General features: G+C 42.2%; 1 protein-coding gene across 1 annotated transcript; it reads right to left on the reverse strand.

Moving 5' to 3' along the window:
- Nucleotides 1-20,407: 20,407 nt before the first annotated feature.
- Nucleotides 20,408-21,118, reverse strand: LOC123074865 (uncharacterized). Its single transcript, XM_044497599.1, has one exon. The coding sequence runs from the start codon at nucleotides 21,003-21,005 to the stop codon at nucleotides 20,703-20,705; it is 303 nt and encodes a 100-aa protein (XP_044353534.1). The 5' UTR covers nucleotides 21,006-21,118; the 3' UTR covers nucleotides 20,408-20,702.

The raw sequence follows: 21,118 nt of genomic DNA on the forward strand, positions 1-21,118 counted from the left end.
AGTGTTACATTAATGTTCTAATGATGTCTAGACATACGTAGAAGAGCAGCAGCAACAACACAGCCCTGTTTGGATACTCAACTTAGCTAGAGGTTAGAGTTAGTTTCAAGCTCATTATTAACCCTGGACTAACTCCATCCAAAGAGTTGTTTGGATGGCAGGGTTAGATTGACAATAAATGCACTAGGAGAACTAGCTCCAATTAGCACCTCTTGGGTTGGATACTAGTTTTTTTGGGTGGGTTATAGATGCAACTAGCTCAAACTAGCCCTCATGTTTAGGTATACTTTAGGGCTATTTGAGCCCGAACTAGCTCAAACTAACTGTAACCCGTTCAAATAACTATCATCCAAGAAGATCCTGGAATATTAGGAATCAATATTTTATCACGTTCTGGTGATTTTTAACAATTATTTTTGTGAACAGAAAGTTTCTGCAATTTTCAGCAAGATCAAATAACTATCATCCAAGAAGATCCTATAGGTTAAACTTTGCACAAACACAAATTAAAACATAAAAACAAATCTAACCAGAGGCTAGATCAAATATTTATTCCTAAACAGAAGCAAAAAGCAAAAAACTAAAAATAAAATTGGGTTGCCTCCCAACAAGCGCTATCCTTTAACGCCCCTAGCTAGGCATAATAGCAAGGATAGATCTAGGTATTTCCATCTTTGGTTTTAGGGAAGAAAAGAGCAAACTTGTTATCTATGGAATTAATCTTTCTATTTTGATAAAGCACGTGGCTATTAATGGTAGAAGAAAGATTAAGCACGTTGCGGAAATTTGCATCTAGGCTAGCTTTTATTTCTTTGATAGATTCGTTTTGGTAAGAGAGCAAAAGAGATGTGGATTCAACTTTCTCATTCATGGGGTGCCCAAATATAGTTTTCATATTTTCATAGGTATCTATGGGGTCCCCTTCAAGAAAACCCTCTTCAAAATAGAATCTAAAACTTGTTTGAATGAAGCGGGCAACCCAACATAAAAGCTTTTTAAGTAAACCTCAATTTGATATTGGGGTACATAGCTAGCCCGGATCCTTAACAACCTATCCCAAGCATCTTTCAAAGATTCATCGAGTAAATAACGAAAAATTCCAGAATCATCTTCATCAAAATTATTAAGATTCTCATTGATAACTCCGGCAGGTTTTTCCATAGTATCTCTATTTATGAGTTTAGATAAAATAGCAGGATTGTCTAAAGTGCTAAAACTCGGGAGAGAAACCCCAACCCTTTTTGATTCTGACATGGCGAAAGGAAGGCGAGCAGAAAAGAGAGGGTGAATGAAACGGCAAGGGTGACGTGGGGGAGAGGAAAACGAGAGGCAAATGGCAAATAATGTAATGTGGGAGATAAAGGTTTGTGATGGGTACTTGGTATGTTGACTTTTGCGTAGACTCCCCGGCAACGGCGCCAGAAATCCTTCTTGCTACCTCTTGAGCACTGCGTTGGTTTTCCCTTGAAGAGGAAAGGGTGATGCAGGAAAGTAGCGTAAGTATTACTCTCAGTTTTTGAGAACCAAGGTATCAATCCACTAGGAGGCCACGCACGAGTCCCTCGCACCTACACAAACAAATAAATCCTCGCAACCAACGCAATAAAGGGGTTTTCAATCCCTTCACGGTCACTTACGAGAGTGAGATCTGATAGATATGATAAGATAATATTTTTGGTATTTTTATGATAAAGATGCAAAGTAAAGAAAGCAAAATAAAAACGGCGCCAGAAATAGCTTGTTGTTGGGAGATTAAATATGATGGAAAATAGACCCGGGGGCCATAGGTTTCACTAGTGGCTTCTCTCAAGAGCATAAGTATTACGGTGGGTGAACAAATTACTGTTGAGCAATTGACAGAATTGAGCATAGTTATGAGAATATCTAGGTATGATCATGTATATAGGCATCACGTCCGAGACAAGTAGACCGACTCCTGCCTGCATCTACTACTATTACTCCACACATCGACCGCTATCCAGCATGCATCTAGAGTATTAAGTTCATAAGAACAGAGTAACACTTTAAGTAAGATGACATGATGTACAGGGATAAACTCATGCAATATGATATAAACCCCATCTTGTTATCCTCGATGGCAACAATACAATACGTGCCTTGCTGCCCCTATTGTCACTGGGAAAGGACACTGCAAGATTGAACCCAAAGCTAAGCACTTCTCCCATTGCAAGAAAGATCAATCTAGTAGGCCAAACGAAACTGATAATTCAAAGAGACTTGCAAAGATAACCAATCATACATAAAAGAATTCAGAGAAGAATCAAATATTGTTCATAGATAATCTTGATCATAAACCCACAATTCATCGGTCTCAACAAACACACCGCAAAAGAAGATTACATCGAATAGATCTCCACAAGAGAGGGGGAGAACATTGTATTGAGATCCAAAAAGAGAGAAGAAGCCATCTAGCTAATAACTATGGACCCAAAGGTCTGAGGTAAACTACTCACACATCATCGGAGAGGCTATGGTGTTGATGTAGAAGCCCTCCGTGATCGATGCCCCCTCCGGCGGAGCTCCGGAAAAGGCCCCAAGATGGGATCTCACGGGTACAGAAGGTTGCGGCGGTGGAATTAGGTTTTTGACTCCGTATCTGGTAGTTTGGGGGTACGTAGGTATATATAGGAGGAAGAAGTACGTCAGTGGAACAACGTGGGGCCCACGAGGGTGGAGGGGGCGCCCAGGGGGGTAGGCGCGCCCCCTACCTCGTGCCCTCCTGGTTGATGTCTTGACGTAGGGTCCAAGTCCTCTGGATCACGTTCGTTCCGAAAATCACGTTCCCGAAGGTTTCTTTCCGTTTGGACTCCGTTTGATATTCTTTTTCTGCGAAACTCTGAAATAGGCAAAAAACAACAATTCTGGGCTGGGCCTCTGGTTAATAGGTTAGTCCCAAAAATAATATAAAAGTGTATAATAAAGCCCATTAATGTCCAAAACAGAATATAATATAGCATGGAACAATCACAAATTATAGATACGTTGGAGACGTATCAAGCATCCCCAAGCTTAATTCCTGCTCGTCCTCGAGTAGGTAAATGATAAAAACAGAATTTTTGATGTGGAATGCTACTTGGCACAATTTCAATGTAATTCTCTTAATTGTGGTATGAATATTCAGATCCGAAAGATTCAAGACAAAATTTTAATATTGACATAAAAATAATAATACTTCAAGCATACTAACTAAGCAATTATGTCTTCTCAAAATAACATGGCCAAAGAAAGTTATCCCTACAAAATCATATAGTCTGGCTATGCTCTATCTTCACCACACAAAGTATTTAAATCATGCACAACCCCAATGACAAGCCAAGCAATTGTTTCATACTTTTGATGTTCTCAAACTTTTTCAATCTTCACGCAATACATGAGCGTGAGCCATGGACATAGCACTATATGTGGAATAGAATGGTGGTTGTGGAGAAGACAAAAAAGGAGAAGATAGTCTCACATCAACTAGGCATATCAACAGGCTGTGGAGATGCCCATTAATAGATATCAATGTGAGTGAGTAGGGATTGCCATGCAACGGATGCACTACAGCTATAAGTATATGAAAGCTCAACAAAAGGAACTATGTGGGTGTGCATCCAACTCACTTGCTGATGTCTACTACGCAACCTTCTTCTTGTAGACGTTGTTGGGCCTCCAAGTGCAGAGGTTTGTAGGACAGTAGCAAGTTTCCCTCAAGTGGATGACCTAAGGTTTATCAATCCCTGGGAGGCGTAGGATGAAGATGGTCTCTCTCAAGCAACCCTGCAACCAAATAACAAAGAGTCTCTTGTGTCCCCAACACACCCAATAAAATGGTAAATTGTATAGGTGCACTAGTTCGGCGAAGAGATGGTGATACAAGTGCAATATGGATGGTAGATATAGGTTTTTGTAATCTGAAAATATAAAAGCAGCAAGGTAACAAGTGGTAAAAGTGAGCGTAAACGGTATTGCAATGCTAGGAAACAAGGCCTAGGGTTCATACTTTCACTAGTGCAAGTTCTCTCAACAATAATAACATAATTGGATCATATAACTATCCCTCAACATGCAACAAAGAGTCACTCCAAAGTCACTAATAGCGGAGAACAAACGAAGAGATTATGGTAGGGTACGAAACCACCTCAAAGTTATTCTTTCCAATCAATCCATTGGGCTATTCCTATAAGTGTCACAAACAACCCTAGAGTTCGTAGTAAAATAACACCTTAAGACACACATCAACCAAAACCCTAATGTCACCTAGATACTCCAATGTCACCTCAAGTATCCGTGGGTATGATTATACGATATGCATCACACAATCTCAAATTCATCTATTCAACCAACACATAGAACCTCAAAGAGTGCCCAAAAGTTTCTACCGGAGAGTCAAGACGAAAACGTGTGCCAACCCCTATGCATAGTTTCATGGGCGGAGCCCGCAAGTTGATCACCAAAACATACATCAAGTGGATCAATATAATACCCCATTGTCACCACGGGTATCCCACGAAAGACATACATCAAGTGTTCTCAAATCCTTAAAGACTCAATCCGATAAGATAACTCAAAAGGGGAAACTCAATCCATTACAAGAGAGTAGATGGGGAGAAACATCATAAGATCCAACTATAATAGCAAAGCTCACGATACATCAAGATCGTACCACCTCAAGAACACGAGAGAGAGAGAGAGATCAAACACATAGCTACTGGTACATACCCTCAGCCCCGAGGGTGAACTACTCCCTCCTCGTCATGGAGAGCGCCGGGATGATGAAGATGGCCACCGGTGAGGGTTCCCCCCTCCGGCAGGGTGCCGGAATAGGGTCCCGATTGATTTTTGGTGGCTACAGAGGCTTGCGGCAGCGGAACTCCCGATCTCTTCTGTTCCCCGATGGTTTTAGGGTATATGGATATATATATATATAGGCGAAAGAAGTCGGCCAGGGGAGCAACGAGGGGCCCACGAGGGTGGAGGGCGCGCCCAGAGGGGGTGGGTGCGCCCCCTGCCTCGTGCCTTCCTCGTTGCTTCCCTTACGTATACTCCAAGTCTTCTGGATTGCTTCCGTTCCAAAAATAACTCTCCCGAAGGTTTCATTCCGTTTGGACTCCATTTGATATTCCTTTTATGCGAAACACTGAAACAAGGGAAAAAACAAAAACTGGCACTGGGCTCTGGGTTAATAGGTTAGTCCCAAAAATAATATAAAAGTGTATAGTAAATCCCATTAAACATCCAAGATGGATAATATAATAGCATGAATACTTCATAAATTATAGATACGTTGGAGACGTATCACTTGCTCACGAAGACCTAGGGCATTTTGAGGAAGCCCATCATTGGAATATACAAGCCAAGTTCTATAATGAAAATTTCCCACTAGTATATGAAAGTGATATCATAGGAGACTCTCTATCATGAAGATCATGGTGCTACTTTGAAGCACAAGTGTGGTACAAGGATAGTAACATTGTCCCTTCTCTCTTTTTCTCTCATTTTTTTATTTGGGCCTTTTTTTATGGCCTCTTTTTTTTTTATCCGGAGTCTCATCCCGACTTGTGGGGGAATCATAGTCTGCATCATCCTTTCCTCACTTGGGACAATGCTCTAAAAAATGATGATCATCACACTTTTATTTACTTACAACTCAACAATTACAACTCAATACTTAGAACAAAATATGACTCTGTGAATGCCTCCGGTGGTGTACCGGGATATGCAATGAATCAAGAGTGACATGTATGAAAGAATTATGAACGATGGCTTTGCCACAAATACGATGTCAAGTACATGATCATGCGAAGCAATATGACAATGATGGAGCGTGTCATAGTAAACGGAATGGTGGAAAGTTACATGGCAATATATCTCGGAATGGCTATGGAAATTCCATGGTAGGTAGGTACGGTGGCTGTTTTGAGGAAGGTATAGGGTGTATGATACCGGCGAAAAGTGCGCGGTATTAGAGAGGCTAGCAATGGTGGAAGGAAGGAAGAAAAGTGTGTATAATCCAAGGACTCAACATTAGTCATAAAGCACTCATATACTTATTGCAAAAATCTACAAGTTATCAAAGCAAAGTATTATGCGCATGCTCCTAGGGGGATAGATTGGTAGGAAAATACCATCGCTCGTCCCCGACTGCCACTCATAAGGAAGACAATCAATAAATAAATCATGCTTCGACTTCATCACATAACGGTTCACCATACGTGCATGCTACGGGAATCACAAACTTTAACACAAGTATTTCTCAAATTCACAACTACTCAACTAGCATGACTCTAATATCATCATCTCCATATCTCAAAACAATTATCAAGCATCTAACTTCTCATAGTATTCAACACACTCATAAGATTTTTTTATTGATCTTGAATGCCTATCATAATTAAAGCAAATTACCATGCTGTTTTGTAGGACTCTCAAAATAATCTAAGTGAAGCATGAGAGAACAATAGTTTCTATAAAACAAAATCACCACCGTGCTCTAAAAGATATAAATGAAGCACTAGAGCAAAAACTATATAACTCAGAAGATATAAGTGAAGCACATAGAGTATTCTAACAATTTCCGAATCATGTGTGTCTCTCTCAAAAGGTGTGTACAGCAAGGATGGTTGTGGCAAACTAACAAACAAAGACTCAACTCATACAAGACGCTCCAAGCAAAACACATATCATGTGGTGAATAAAAATATAGCTCCAAGTAAAGTTACCGATGGAAGTAGACGAAAGAGGGGATGCCTTCCGGGGCATCCCCAAGCTTTGGCTTTTTGGTGTCCTTAGATTATCTTGGGGTGCCATGGGCATCCCCAACCTTAGGCTCTTGCCACTCCTTGTTCCATAATCCATCAAATCTTTTACCCAAAACTTGAAAACTTCACAACACAAAACTTAACAGAAAATCTCGTGAGCTCCGTTAGCGAAAGAAAAGAAAACACCACTTCAAGGTACTGTAATGAACTCATTCTTTATTTATATTGGTGTTAAACCTAATTTATTCCAACTTCTCTATGGTTTATAAACTATTTTACTAGCCATAGATTCATCAAAATAAGCAAACAACACACGAAAAATAGAATCTATCAAAAACAGAACAGTCTATAGTAATCTGTAACTAACGCAAACTTCTGGAACTCCAAAAATTCAGGAAAACTAGGACGACCTAGACTATTTGTTTATTGATCAGCAGCAATTTTAATCAATATTTTATCACGTTCTGGTGATTTTTAACAATTAGTTTCGTGAACAGAAAGTTTCTGCAATTTTCAGCAAGATCAAATAACTATCATCCAAGAAGATCCTATTGGTTAAACTTGGCACAAACACTAATAAAAACATAAAAAGAAATCTAACCAAAGGCTAGATCAAATATTTATTCCTAAACAGAAGCAAAATGCAAAAAACTAAAAATAAATTTGGGTTGCCACCCAACAAGCGCTATTGTTTAACGCCCCTAGCTAGGCATAATAGCAAGGATAGATCTAGGTATTGCCATCTTTGGTTTTAGGGAAGAAAAGAGCAAACTTGTTATCTATGGAATTAATCTTTCTATTTTGATAAAGCACATGACTATTAATGGTAGAAGAAAGATTAAGCACGTTCCGGAAATTTGCATCTAGGCTAGCTTTTATTTCTTTGATAGATTCGTTTTGGTAAGAGAGCAAAAGAGATGTGGATTCAACTTTCTCATTCATGGGGTGCCCAAATATAGTTTTCATATTTTCATAGGTATCTATGGGGTCCCCTTCAAGAAAACCCTCTTCAAAAATAGAATCTAAAACTTGTTTGAACGAAGCGGGAAACCCAACATAAAAGCTTTTTAAGTAAACCTCAATTTGATATTGGGGTACATAGCTAGCCCGGATCCTTAACAGCCTATCCCAAGCATCTTTCAAAGATTCATCAAGTAAATAACGAAAAATTCCAGAATCATCTTCATCAAAATTATTAAGATTCTCATTGATAACTCCGGCAGGTTTTTCCATAGTATCTCTATTTATGAGTTTAGATAGAATAGCAGGCTTGTCTAAAGTGCTAAAACTCGGGAGAGAAACCCCAACCCTTTTTGATTCTGACATGGCGAAAGGAAGGCGAGCGGAAAAGAGAGGGCGAATGAAACGGCAAGGGTGACATGGGGGAGAGGAAAACGAGAGGCAAATGGCAAATAATGTAATGCGGGAGATAAGGGTTTGTGATGGGTACTTGGTATGTTTACTTTTGCGTAGACTCCCCGGCAACGGCGCCAGAAATCCTTCTTGCTACCTCTTGAGCACTGCGTTGGTTTTCCCTTGAAGAGGAAAGGGTGATGCAGCAAAGTAGCGTAAGTATTTCCCTCAGTTTTTGAGAACCAAGGTATCAATCCAGTAGGAGGCCACGCACGAGTCCCTCGCACCTACACAAACAAATAAATCCTCGGAACCAACGCAATAAAGGGGTTCTCAATCCTTCACGGTCACTTACGAGAGTGAGATCTGATAGATATGATAAGATAATATTTTTGGTATTTTTATGATAAAGATGCAAAGTAAAGAAAGCAAAATAAAAATGGCGCCAGAAATAGCTTGTTGCCGGGAGATTAAATATGATGGAAAATAGACCCGGGGGCCATAGGTTTCACTAGTGGCTTCTCTCAAGAGCATAAGTATTACGGTGGGTGAACAAATTACTATTGAGCAATTGACAGAATTGAGCATAGTTATGAGAATATCTAGGTATGATCATGTATATAGGCATCACGTCCGAGACAAGTAGACCGACTCCTGCCTGCATCTACTACTATTACTCCACACATCGACCGCTATCCAGCATGCATCTAGAGTATTAAGTTCATAAGAATAGAGTAACGCTTTAAGTAAGATGACATGATGTACATGGATAAACTCATGCAATATGATATAAACCCCATCTTGTTATCCTCGATGGCAACAATACAATACGTGCCTTGCTGCCCCTACTGTCACTGGGAAAGGACACCGCAAGATTGAACCCAAAGCTAAGCACTTCTCCCATTGCAAGAAAGATCAATCTAGTAGGCCAAACGAAACTGATAATTCGAAGAGACTTGCAAAGATAACCAATCATACATAAAAGAATTCAGAGAAGAATCAAATATTGTTCATAGATAATCTTGATCATAAACCCACAATTCATCGGTCTCAACAAATACACCGCAAAAGAAGATTACATCGAATAGATCTCCACAAGAGATGGGGAGAACATTGTATTGAGATCCAAAAAGAGAGAAGAAGCCATCTAGCTAATAACTATGGACCCGAAAGTCTGAGGTAAACTACTCACACATCATCGGAGAGGCTATGGTGTTGATGTAGAAGCCCTCCGTGATCGATGCCCCCTCCGGCGGAGCTCCGGAAAAGGCCCCAAGATGGGATCTCACGTGTACAGAAGGTTGAGGCGGTGGAATTAGGTTTTTGGCTCCGTATCTAGTAGTTTGGGGGTACGTAGGTATATATAGGAGGAAGAAGTACGTCGGTGGAACAACGTGGGGCCCACGAGGGTGGAGGGCGCGCCCCCTATCTCGTGCCCTCCTGGTTGATGTCTTGACGTAGGGTCCAAGTCCTCTTGATCATGTTCGTTCCGAAAATCACGTTCCCGAAGGTTTCTTTCCGTTTGGACTCCGTTTGATATTATTTTTCTGCGAAACTCTGAAATTGGCAAAAAATAGCAATTCTGAGCTGGGCCTCCGGTTAATAGGTTAGTCCCAAAAATAATATAAAAGTGTATAATAAAGCCCATTAATGTCCAAAACAGAATATAATATAGCATGGAACAATAAAAAATTATAGATACGTTGGAGACGTATCAATATGTCATTGGTAATGATCCGCGTTTCGATCCTTTCTGCGTATGGGGCAATGGGATATCGATGAACCAGCATCAAGTGAGGAAGCTGATAAAGATTGTTAGTAAAATGGGTCCAAAGATGGCAATTAAACTATTTGTTTACACTTTATCCAAGACAACAATGAACTGCAGGATGGTAAGTAAGAACTCTGCGGCCTTCTTTTTACTGCCCATATTGAGTTGTGTTAGATGACAATGTGTGAAATCTTATTCCTTTGAAGTGGTTGCCAAAGCAGTTTACTCAAGATTACCTCTCAAACTACATGATTGGTGGGCATGCAAAGTTAAAGTATTTCTACCAGAACACGATGATTATCTAGATGTTTTCATGAAGACCGTGAAGGATGGGCGGTCGGCCATCACAAGGGGTTGGACTAGAGTCGTGCGTGCCTTCTGCATGGAGGAGGGCACAATATGGGCATTCCGCTTCACCTTGTTCAGCAACCAGAATATATTTCACCTCTTTCTTTACCATCTTTAATAGTACAAGTATACAACTGTGGTTCATCATTCTTTATTTGGTTCTTATGTAATTCTTGAACATATGTACCTATGAATCGAATAATGCATTGGTTGTTTGAACCTGATGGATATGAATAAAGCTGTAGCATACATTCAAATTCAAATCCAAATCCGGTACAATTTGGAAAAGCATCAATTAAGTTACGGTGAAATTACGCTCTCCAGCTTGTTACGGCACACACGGTTGGTAAAACACATACGTTTGCGATATGCACCATAATCCGAGACGGTTCATAGAGAGGAAACGTGTGCAAGCATGCACACAGTTGCCGTTTGCAAAGCATGTGCGATGTCAGACAATATCACAAACGGTGCGGGCAAACTAAACGTTTGTGTTAGTTGCCTTATCGTACACGATTCGCAACCATAAACTGTTTCTGATGAAGTATGCATCGTAAATGTTGCACCACAGAATAGCGTGTGCGATAGTTGTCGTGTACGATGATGTTACGACGGTCCGACGTTTCGTAATCCTGTCCGACACTCGTACGACGATTAGCTAATCTTCTTAATGGTGAACCGTTTGTGATGGGCCGCACATCATACACGTTCTATAATAGTGAACCGTTTGTGATGGGCCGCGCATCATAAACATAGCACCACAGAATACTGACTGCGATGGCAATGCGAGCAGAAACGAGTAGGAGTACTGTAGGGGCCCTATCCCCGACGGTTTGTGGGTCGTGTGGGAAGGACCCCCCTATCGCCCACACTCACTTGGTGATGGTTCCAAATGCCGTCGCGGAAAGGGGTTTTAAACCGTTTGTTTAAGACCGACGCGCACCAGTGATACATGTTATTGATGTGTACTTTACTAGTGTTTATAGCAACCCCTCAGTATTTGTTACTGGTATAGTTGCTAAGAGTAGTAACTCGAAACGGGAGTTGTAAAATAAATAGAGACTAGTTAAGGGCGAGGTGATGATGTGAGTTGGAAGTGATTCCAAGGTTGATAAGATCACCATCGCACACTCCCTTTACCTTCGGGATTAGTGTTGAACCTAAAATAAATGTTATTTGATGTTTGCGTTGAGCATGAATATGATTCGGTCATATTTATTGCAATACGGTTATTCATTTAAATCAAAGAATAATTGTTATTCTGTTTACATGAATAAAATCTTCTGTGGTCATACACCCGAGGTGAATGGTTTATTGAATCTCGATCGTAGTAATACACATATTCATAATATTGATGCCAAAAGATGCAAAGTTGATAATGATAGTGCAACATATTTGTGGCACTGCCGTTTAGGTCATATTAGTGTAAAGCGCATGAAGAAACTCCATGTTGATGGGATTTTGGAATCACTTGATGCTTGCGAACCATGCCTCATGGGCAAGATGACTAAGACTCTGTTCTCCAGAACAATGGAGCGAGCAACAGACTTGTAGGAAATAATACATACTGATGTATGTGGTCCGATGAGTGTTGATGCTTGCGGCGGGTATCATTATTTTCTGACTTTCACAGATGATTTTAGAAGATATGAGTATATCTACTTGATGAAACATAAGTCTGAAACATTTGAAAAGTTCAAAGAATTTCAGAGTGAAGTGGAAAATCATTGTAACAAGAAAATAAAGTTTCTACAATCTGATCGTGGAGACGAATATTTGAGTTACGAGTTTGGTCTTCATTTGAAACAATGTGGAATAGTTTCACAAATTCACGCCACCTGGAACACCACAGCGTAATGGTGTGTCCGAACGTCGTAACCATACTTTATTAGATATGGTGCGATCTATGATGTCTCTTACCGATTTGCCACTATCATTTTGGGATTATGCATCAGAGACAGCTGCATTCACGTTAAATAGGGCACCATCTAAATCCGTTGAGACGACACCATGTGAACTATGGTTTGGCAAGAAACTTAAGTTGTCATTTCTTAAAGTTTGGAGTTGCGATGCTTATGTGAAAAAGTTTCAACCTGATAAGATCAAACCCAAATCGGAGAAGTGTGTCTTCATAGGATACCCAAAAGAAACTGTTGGGTACACCTTCTATCACAGATCCGAAGGCAAGATATTCGTTGCTAAGAATGGATCCTTTCTAGAGAAGGAGTTTCTCTCGAAAGAAGTGAGTGGGAGGAATGTAGAACTTGATGAGGTAATTGTACTTTCTCCCTTATTGGAAAGTAGTTCATCATAGAAATCAGTTCCAGTGATTCCTACACCAATTAGTGAGGAAGCTAATGATGATGATCATGAAACTTCTGATCAAGTTGCTACCAAACCTCGTAGGTCAACCAGAGTAAGATCCGCACTAGAGTGGCATGGTAATCCTGTTCTGGGGGTCATGTTACTTGACCATGACAAACCTACGAACGCAATGATGAGCCCAGATTCCACGAAATGGCTTAAGGCCATGAAATATGAGATAGGATCCATGTATGAGAACAAAGTATGGACTTTGATTGACTTGCCCGATGATCGGTGAGCCATTGAGAATAAATGGATCCTCAAGAGGAAGACGGACGCTGATAGTAGTGTTACTATCTACAAAGCTCGAATTGTCGCTAAAGGTTTTTGACAAGCTCAAGGTGTTGACTACGATGAGATTTTATCACTCGCATCGATGCTTAAGTCTGTCCGAATCATGTTAGCAATTGCCACATTTTATGAAATCTAGCAAATGGATGTCAAAACTACATTCCTTAATGGATTTCTTAAAAGAAGAGTTGTATATGATGCAACAAGAAGGTTTTGTCAATCCTAAATGTGTTGACAAAGTGTGCAAGCTCCAGCGACCCATCTATGGACTGGTGCAAGCATCTCGGAGTTGGAATGTACGCTTTGATAAGTTCATCAAAGCATATAGTTTTATACAGACTTGCAGTGAAGCCCGTATTTACAAGAAAGTGAGTGGGAGCACTACAGCCTTTCTGATAAGTATATGTGAATGACATATTGTTGATCGGAAATGATGTAGAATTTTCTGGAAAGCATAAAGGAGTGTTTGAAAGGATTTTTTCAAAGAAAGACCTCGGTAAAGCTGCTTACATATTGGGCATCAAGATCTATAGAGATAGATCAAGATGCTTGATAAGATTTTTTCAACGAATACATACCTTGACAAGATTTTGAAGTAAGTTCAAAATGGAACAGTCAAAGAAGGAGTTCTTGCCTGTGTTGCAAGGTGTGAGGTTGAGTAAGACTCAAAACCCGACCACAGCAGAAAATAGAAAGAGAAGGAAAGTCATTCCCTATGCCTCAGTCATAGGTTCTATAAAGTATGCTATGCTGTGTACCTCACCATGAGTTTGGCAAGAGGGTACAATAGTGATCCAGGAGTGGATCACTGGACAGCGGTCAAAATTATCCTTAGTGGTATAAGGATATGTTTCTCGGTTATGGAGGTGACAAAGAGTTCATCGTAAAGGGTTATGTCGATGCAAGCTTTGACACTGATCCAGATGACTCTGAGTCTCAATCTGGATACATATTGAAAGTGGGAGCGATTAGCTAGAGTAGCTCCGTGCAGAGCATTGTAGACATAGAAAATTTGCAAAATACATACGGCTCTGTATGTGGCAGACTCGTTGACTAAAACTTCTCTCACAAGCAAAACATGATCACTCTTTGGGTGTTAATCACATAGCGATGTGAACTAGATTATTGACTCTAGTAAACCTTTTTGGGTGTTAGTCACATGGCGATGTGAACTAATCACATAGTGATGTGAACTATTGGTGTTAAATCACATGACGATGTGAACTAGATTATTGACTCTAGTGCAAGTGCGAGACTGAAGGAAATATGCCCTAGAGGCAATAATAAAGTTATTATTTATTTCCTTATATCATGATAAATGTTTATTATTCATGCTAGAATTGTATTAACCGGAAACTTAGTACATCTGTGAATACATAGACAAAAACATATTCTCCCTAGTATGCCTCTACTTGACTAGCTTGTTTGTCAAAGATGGTTATGTTTCCTGACCATAGACATGTGTTGTCCTTTGATGAATGGGATCACATCATTAGAGAATGATGTGATGGACAAGACCCATCCGTTAGCTTGGCATAATGATCATTTAGTTTTATTGCTATTGCTTTCTTCATGACTTATACATGTTCCTCTGACTATGAGATTATGCAACTCCCGAATACCGGAGGAACACCTTGTGTGCTATAAAATGTCACAACGTAACTGGGTGATTATAAAGATGCTCTACAGGTGTCTCCAAAGGTGTTTGTTGGGTTGGCATAGATCGAGATTAGGATTTGTCACTCCTTGTATCGGAGAGGTATCTCTGGGCCCTCTCAGTAATGCACATCATTATGAGCCTTGCAAGCAATGTGACTAATGAGTTAGTTGCGGGATGATGCATTATGGAACGAGTAAAGAGACTTGCCGGTAACGAGATTGAACTAGGTATGATGATACCAACGATCGAATCTCGGGCAAGTAACATATCGATGACAAAGGGAACAACGTATGTTGTTTTGTGGTTTGACCGATAAAGATCTTCGTAGAATATGTAGGAGCCAATATGAGCATCCAGGTTCCGCTATTGGTTATTAATCGGAGATGTGTCTCGGTCATGTCTACATAATTCTCGAACCCGTAGGGTCCGCACGCTTAACGTTCGATGAGGATTTGTATTATGAGTTATGTGATTTGATGACCGAAGTTTCTTCGGAGTCCCGGATGAGATCACGGACATGACGAGGAGTCTCGAAATGGTCGAGAGGTAAAGATCGATATATTGGAAGGCTATATTCGGACATCGGAAAGGTTCCGAGTGATTCAGGTATTTTTCTGAGTACCAGAGAGTTACGGGAATTCGCTGGGGAAGTAGTGGGCCTTAATGGGCCATACGGGAAAGGAGAGAAGGGCCTCAAGGTGGCTGCGCGCCCCCCCATGGGCTGGTCCGAATTGGACTAGGAGGGGCCGGCGCCCCCTCCTTCCTTCTCCCCTCTTCCTCCTTCCCTTCCTTCTCCTAATTGGAATAGGAAAGGGGGGGGGGGATCCTACTTGGACCGGGAGTCCAAGTAGGACTCCCCCTTGGCGCGCCCCCTCAAGGGCCGGCCTCCTCTTCCTCCCTCCTTTATATACGTGGGCAGGGGGCACCCCAAAGGCACACAAGATTTGTCTTAGCCGTGTGCGGTGCCCCCCTCCACAGTTACACACCTCGGTCATATTGTCGTAGTGCTTAGGCGAAGCCCTGCGTCGGTAACTTCATCATCACCGTCACCACGCCGTCGTGTTGACGAAACTCTCCCTCGGCTCAGGTGGATCTAGAGTTCGAAGGACGTCACCGAGCTAAACGTGTGCAGATCGCGGAGGTGCCGTGCGTTCGGTACTTGATTGGTTGGATCGCGAAGACGTTCGACTACATCAACCGCGTTACTTAACGCTTCGCTTTTGGTCTACGAGGGTATGTGGACACACTCTCCCCGCTCGTTGCTATGCATCTCCTAGATAGATCTTGCGTGATCGCAGAAATTTTGGAATGGGCAGTAATCTGCGCCGGTGCGCCGGCCCAAATTTGGGCCGGTCGCACCACAACCCTACGATTAGCACACGTGTAACCGCCCGATTTGCCAGTTGGCCCATGTCCCTCGTCATCTTCGTCTTCCACTTCCACCACCGCAAGATCCCCAAAATCCTCCCTTCCAGCGTCGTTCCCCGCACCACGGGCCACCCCCCGCTGGCTGCAGACCTCGCAGCAGGTCGCCCTCGCCCCGTGGAGATCGTAGTTGGCCGCACTCCGCCTCGCTGCTTGTCGTCGCCCGTCTCCAACACGAAGTCGTCGCCCCTCGTAGCAAAACAAAGCAAAGATGGACGGCGCCTCTCACCTTGCAGCACCTAGCCCCGCCCCCGTCGCCGTAGCGCGCACGTTGCAGCACCACCGTGCTGCCGGCCGTAGCTCTCACCGTCGTCCGCTCGTACCATCGGCGTTCCCCCGGTTGAAGCTTTTTCACGTATACTGTTGAAGCTTTTCTAGCAAATGGTTGAAGCTTTTCTAGAAAATGGTTGAAGCTTTTCTGGAAAATGGATGAAGCATTTTTCCTTTTCGCTGTGCTCGAATGAAGCTTTCTCAAACGCCGGTTGAATCTTTTCACATATACAGTTGAAACTTTTAGGCATGTTGAAGCTTTTTTGGTTTTCACTGTTCTCGGTTTGAAGCTTTATCAAAACGCCAGTTGAAACTTTTCTCAAACAAGTTGAAGCTTTTCCTGTCAGTGGTTGTAACTTTTTTCATTGCACGGTGCCTAGGTTGAAGCTTCGGCTACCGCCGTTGAAGCTTTTCCTGCCGATGGTTGAAGCTTTTTTGTCAACGTTTGTAGCTTTTTTCACTGCGCAGTGCCCGGTTGAAGCTTTCTCTATTGCTGGTTAAAAAATTTCCCACATACAGTTGAAGCTTTTTCTTTCAACGGTTGCAGCAAACGGGAGCACGGTTCCCCAGCTTCGCCCATGGTGACCGTCGCAGCTCGCCGGCCGTGTGCAAGATGCAGCTTCGTCACGCACCGAGTCGCACAGCCATGCTGGATGCAGCTCGGCACCATGCCCTTTGCATGTGTCGCGCGTGGCCAGCCGGCCTTGTGGCAGCTCGCACGTGAGCCATGGCGGGAAGTGGGATTGGGGAGCAAGTATTCTGGAGATGAGGACGTTCAGCAGAGCTGTGGGGCGTGGGTCATCGGTGAGAGAGTGAAAGGGGAGATGGGAGAAGAGCGCGAGGCCATGGCGGCCAGCGTCGGAAGAGAGGAGGAGTGCGGCCGCGGTGGAGCGCGTTTGGGAAGAGGATAAGAAAGGAGGAAGGATGTGCGTGGGCCCACAGAACGCGTGGCGCTTTGACGTGCTGGGTATAGCACAGCGCGTGCGAGCGAGCGAAGCGACCGCGCCCAAACGTTTACCTTTTGGAAATACTGCGTTCCCCAACATCGTCATCATGACGGTCCTTCACAACTTATTTTCACAAATAAAATTCCGGATTTTTCGGATGTCTCCGGAACCCATTCCATTGACCCAGAAATTTTTTCATATATAGATCCGAACTATCCGAAATCATGTTATACCTTTACGGAATTCCTAGGACCCTTCTAGAACCATCTGAAACACTTTCGGAACTATCTAAAACTCTTTGGTGCTCTTTGACTCATTTCTTCGGTAATCGGGAGTAGAACTCGTTAAGTGTGTGATCCTACGGGCGTCGTCTACTGCGAGGGGGCAAGCTCGAGGTTTTCGCTGCCACGGTTGTTGTTGCTCACCTTCGACGCCATCTCTGGTTGAATCAAGTAGTGCGTATGTGTAGTCTCCCGATGAGGCACGAATCGACTCTCGTTTATGTGTTCCCCACATCTCACACCCTGATTTGATTGATCTTTGCGTTCGATTAGGGATTCCTTGTGCCTGTTGGCTGTTTAGTTTGAGATCTATCAATTTTATACTTATGGCTTCTTAGCTGAGAGCAGGGAGAGTGGAAAGAGAACAGTGTTCAAAGTCCCGCCATTGGTTCCTCAATTTTCATACAAGTTTTGCCATGTGTATCTACAAACATGGCAATTTTCTGAAAATGTTTTTAGTACAGGTACATGGCAAATTTAAGTTAAGCTACTTCTCAAAACCATGGCAGTTTTTAATAGTGACATTGCAATTTTTAAGAAATGAGTTGCAAAATTTAGAAACATTTGTGCTTCCTCAAAACATAGCAAATTTTGATATTGTTTACCATGTTTTATGAACAATTTGCCAAAGTTTGTGCCATATTTTGAAATTTTAGTTATAGTACATGAAAGAAATAAGAGAACATTTTCTAAAAAAAAATGCCAGGTTCGTTAGATGGCAAATTTACTTGCTTTTAGCTACAAACTAGTCATGGTAGAAAATTTGAAGTTTTTACCATGGGCGCTTTTAAGTTTTACACTATATTTTTAATACTTTCTCTCATGGCAATTTTGTTGCATTTACCAAAGCAAAAATATTGTATTGACCTTGGCATTTAATTTCTACTTGTGGCTACCATCGCGAGTTTATATATTTTTTAATTCATAAAAAACATGCAATATTTTTTTGTAACATTCACGTGAGAAATTTTACATAAACTCTTTATGTTCACATGGCAAGTTTATGATTATTATTTTTGTTTGTCATACCTACCACCTTTTTTTAGCATGGAAAGTTTTAGAAAAAAATTGTTATGTTCACATGGCAAGTTCATGCAAATTTGTTATCGGAATGTCTATTTAGAACATGCAATATTAGTTTGAAGAGCATAGCAATTTTATTAAGAGGATAGCAATTTTTTGAATCCATATCTTGGTAAATTTATATTTTATGGCAAACTTTTCAGGAATATTATAGTGTTCACATGATATTTTTATGAATTATGTTTTTTCTAATTCATGGCAATTCTTGAAATAGCTTTATACTTATCTCATGACAGTTTCTTCAAATACATTTTTCTAAATCAAGGCAATTCTTGAAACAAATAGTATATTGCCATGCCATTTTTATTGCATGTGCCACAACAAAAAATATTTGTCGTTTTTACCATAGCATCTTTTTATTGTAGATACCTTGGCAATTATTGAACATGTGGCAAAGTCCTAAATCCGGTATGTTTTTTAGAGAACAAATTTGTCATAGGAATGTTTGATGTTCTTTTAAAAACTTATTACGTGGCGTCTCAATTGACGTTAGTGAGGTATTGGCGTCCAAAATACAATGGTTCTTTCTCAATAAACAACCTTTGCAACGTGAAATATCGTTAAGGTTTTAGTTAAGAAACTGCAATCAAACTGTGCGACCGTGTCTGCCTCCATCCCCTACTAGCTAGCACTCCTCAGCAGTACCCAACCCTCACCCCCCTCCCGAGCACAAATTTCCCATCCTTAACCTCTTGTTTTCTACGTCACACATGGAGCTAGCAACTACTCCACCGTCCTTCATTCTTATGCCGATCTTCTCGGTGGGTATCCCCCAGGCATGGATACATATGGACGCAGACATGATTATGTCTGATAGGTAGGCTATTGGTAAGATTTTGTGCCCATTATATAAACATAAATTTGAGTACGGAATTATTGCACCCATATTATGTTCTACAGATTGATGTGTCACGAAAGCTCTACCGTGGTGTAGTGTGACACCCTTTGGAGGAAACTACTTTTAAACAAAAAGATCAAGCAGGTGATTACTTCAATTCTCCATCATATGATCCTAGTCCTGTAATGTACTCATTAACCAAACACCGCTCGAAAGTTAAGTTTTTCTCCAAGCGTTTCCTCTGCTTCCCCTCTAGGGCTAGGGCAAACTCTCCCCTATAGTCTTCGGTGGCCGGGGCGGGGGGGATCCCGACGCTTCCGCTCCCGCTAGTAGTTTAGGTCAGGGTATTTTTAGTCCTCGCGGGTGCGGCACGCGGACAGATGTCGCCGCTTCTTCTTTGAGTTTGCCTTTCAGGCTTCGATCCTCCTCGAGTTCACCTGTCTGGACATAGTTGACGGAGGTCCGTCATAGATTCCTACGTCTCCTTGGGACGGCGAGGTTAGGGTTTCTCGTCGTGTATGCGCGGTGGCGAGATTTGGTGTTAGGTGCATTAGATCTATTGAAGGGTTCAACTACGAAAACTACGGCTACAGGACGTTGGTCCTTCGGGGCATGTGCATGAAGACTTCCCAGCCGGCTCCGGTAGGGAAGCGATGACAGCAGCATGTCACCGGCTCGTTCTGGTGGCGGTAGTGATCGTTTGGTGGTTTAGGGACATCGATGTACTCCCTCCGTCCGGAAATACTTGTCATCAAAATGGATAAAAAAGGATGTATCTAGAACTAAAATACATCTAGATACATTCCTTTTTTTATTCATTTTGATGACAAGTATTTTCGGACGAAGAGAGTAATTTTTATTATGCTTCAGGTGTTTTGTACATCCTATGAACTTTTACAATATATCTGGATCTTTTCCACACAAAAGAACACCACTCGCTTCATATCTGACAGTATGAAACAAAAATAACAGAAAATGACGATTCACAAAAAATGGCATGCGAAATAGGGTATTCACAGTTATTTCCCTACAACTACATCCTATGTACATCAGTGATAATTTTTTATACGTATTTCCCTAGACGTACATCTTATGTATACATCAGAGACAAATTGAACGAACTATCCAAATCCAATCTTTGTATATGCATGGACGCATGGCCATCCATTCAAGGACATGGAAACGTACCGTGGGAACGAGAAAAGAGAAAAGAGGCTAGGAGGGAAATGGCAACTTTAATTTGTTTCGCAGAGAGCTCGGCAGGGGCAGCGTACGTAAGTACGTACATACGTAGCCACCACCAAGTCTCGTCACGACTCGACGGCCTCCGGAATGCTCTGCAGCGCGGGCCTCCAGTGCTCCTCCCGGTGCACGTCATGGTGGTGCACCTCCCCGGAGTCCATGATGTCCGCCAGCAGCTGCCGGGTGCTGCTACCCCGGCCGCCGGGCGTCTTCCTCTCCATGAGCTCGTGCAGCTGCCTCTTGGTGATCCTGATCGTCACCTCCGATGCGTGGTGGTGGTCGCCGTCCTCGGACGTGGACGACGCCTCCTCCCACTCGCCGTCGTCGGCCCACGACTCCCCGGCGTGCCGCGATGGCGCGCAGTTCCCCATCAGATAACCTTCCCGGCTGACGAGTGCTTTTTCTCTGGGCCTGGCTGACGGACCGCCGCTAGCGAGCTCTAGCTCGTTCAACTATTTCTGGTCCCTCTCGCAGGCAAGAAATC

The sequence above is a fragment of the Triticum aestivum genome, chromosome 3D (assembly GCF_018294505.1).
Source record: "Triticum aestivum cultivar Chinese Spring chromosome 3D, IWGSC CS RefSeq v2.1, whole genome shotgun sequence".
Lineage (NCBI taxonomy): Eukaryota > Viridiplantae > Streptophyta > Magnoliopsida > Poales > Poaceae > Triticum > Triticum aestivum.

Bases quoted from the DNA above. Each gene is read 5' to 3' on its own strand.
- LOC123074865 (XM_044497599.1), bottom strand. From the start codon at position 21,005: ATGGGGAACTGCGCGCCATCGCGGCACGCCGGGGAGTCGTGGGCCGAC.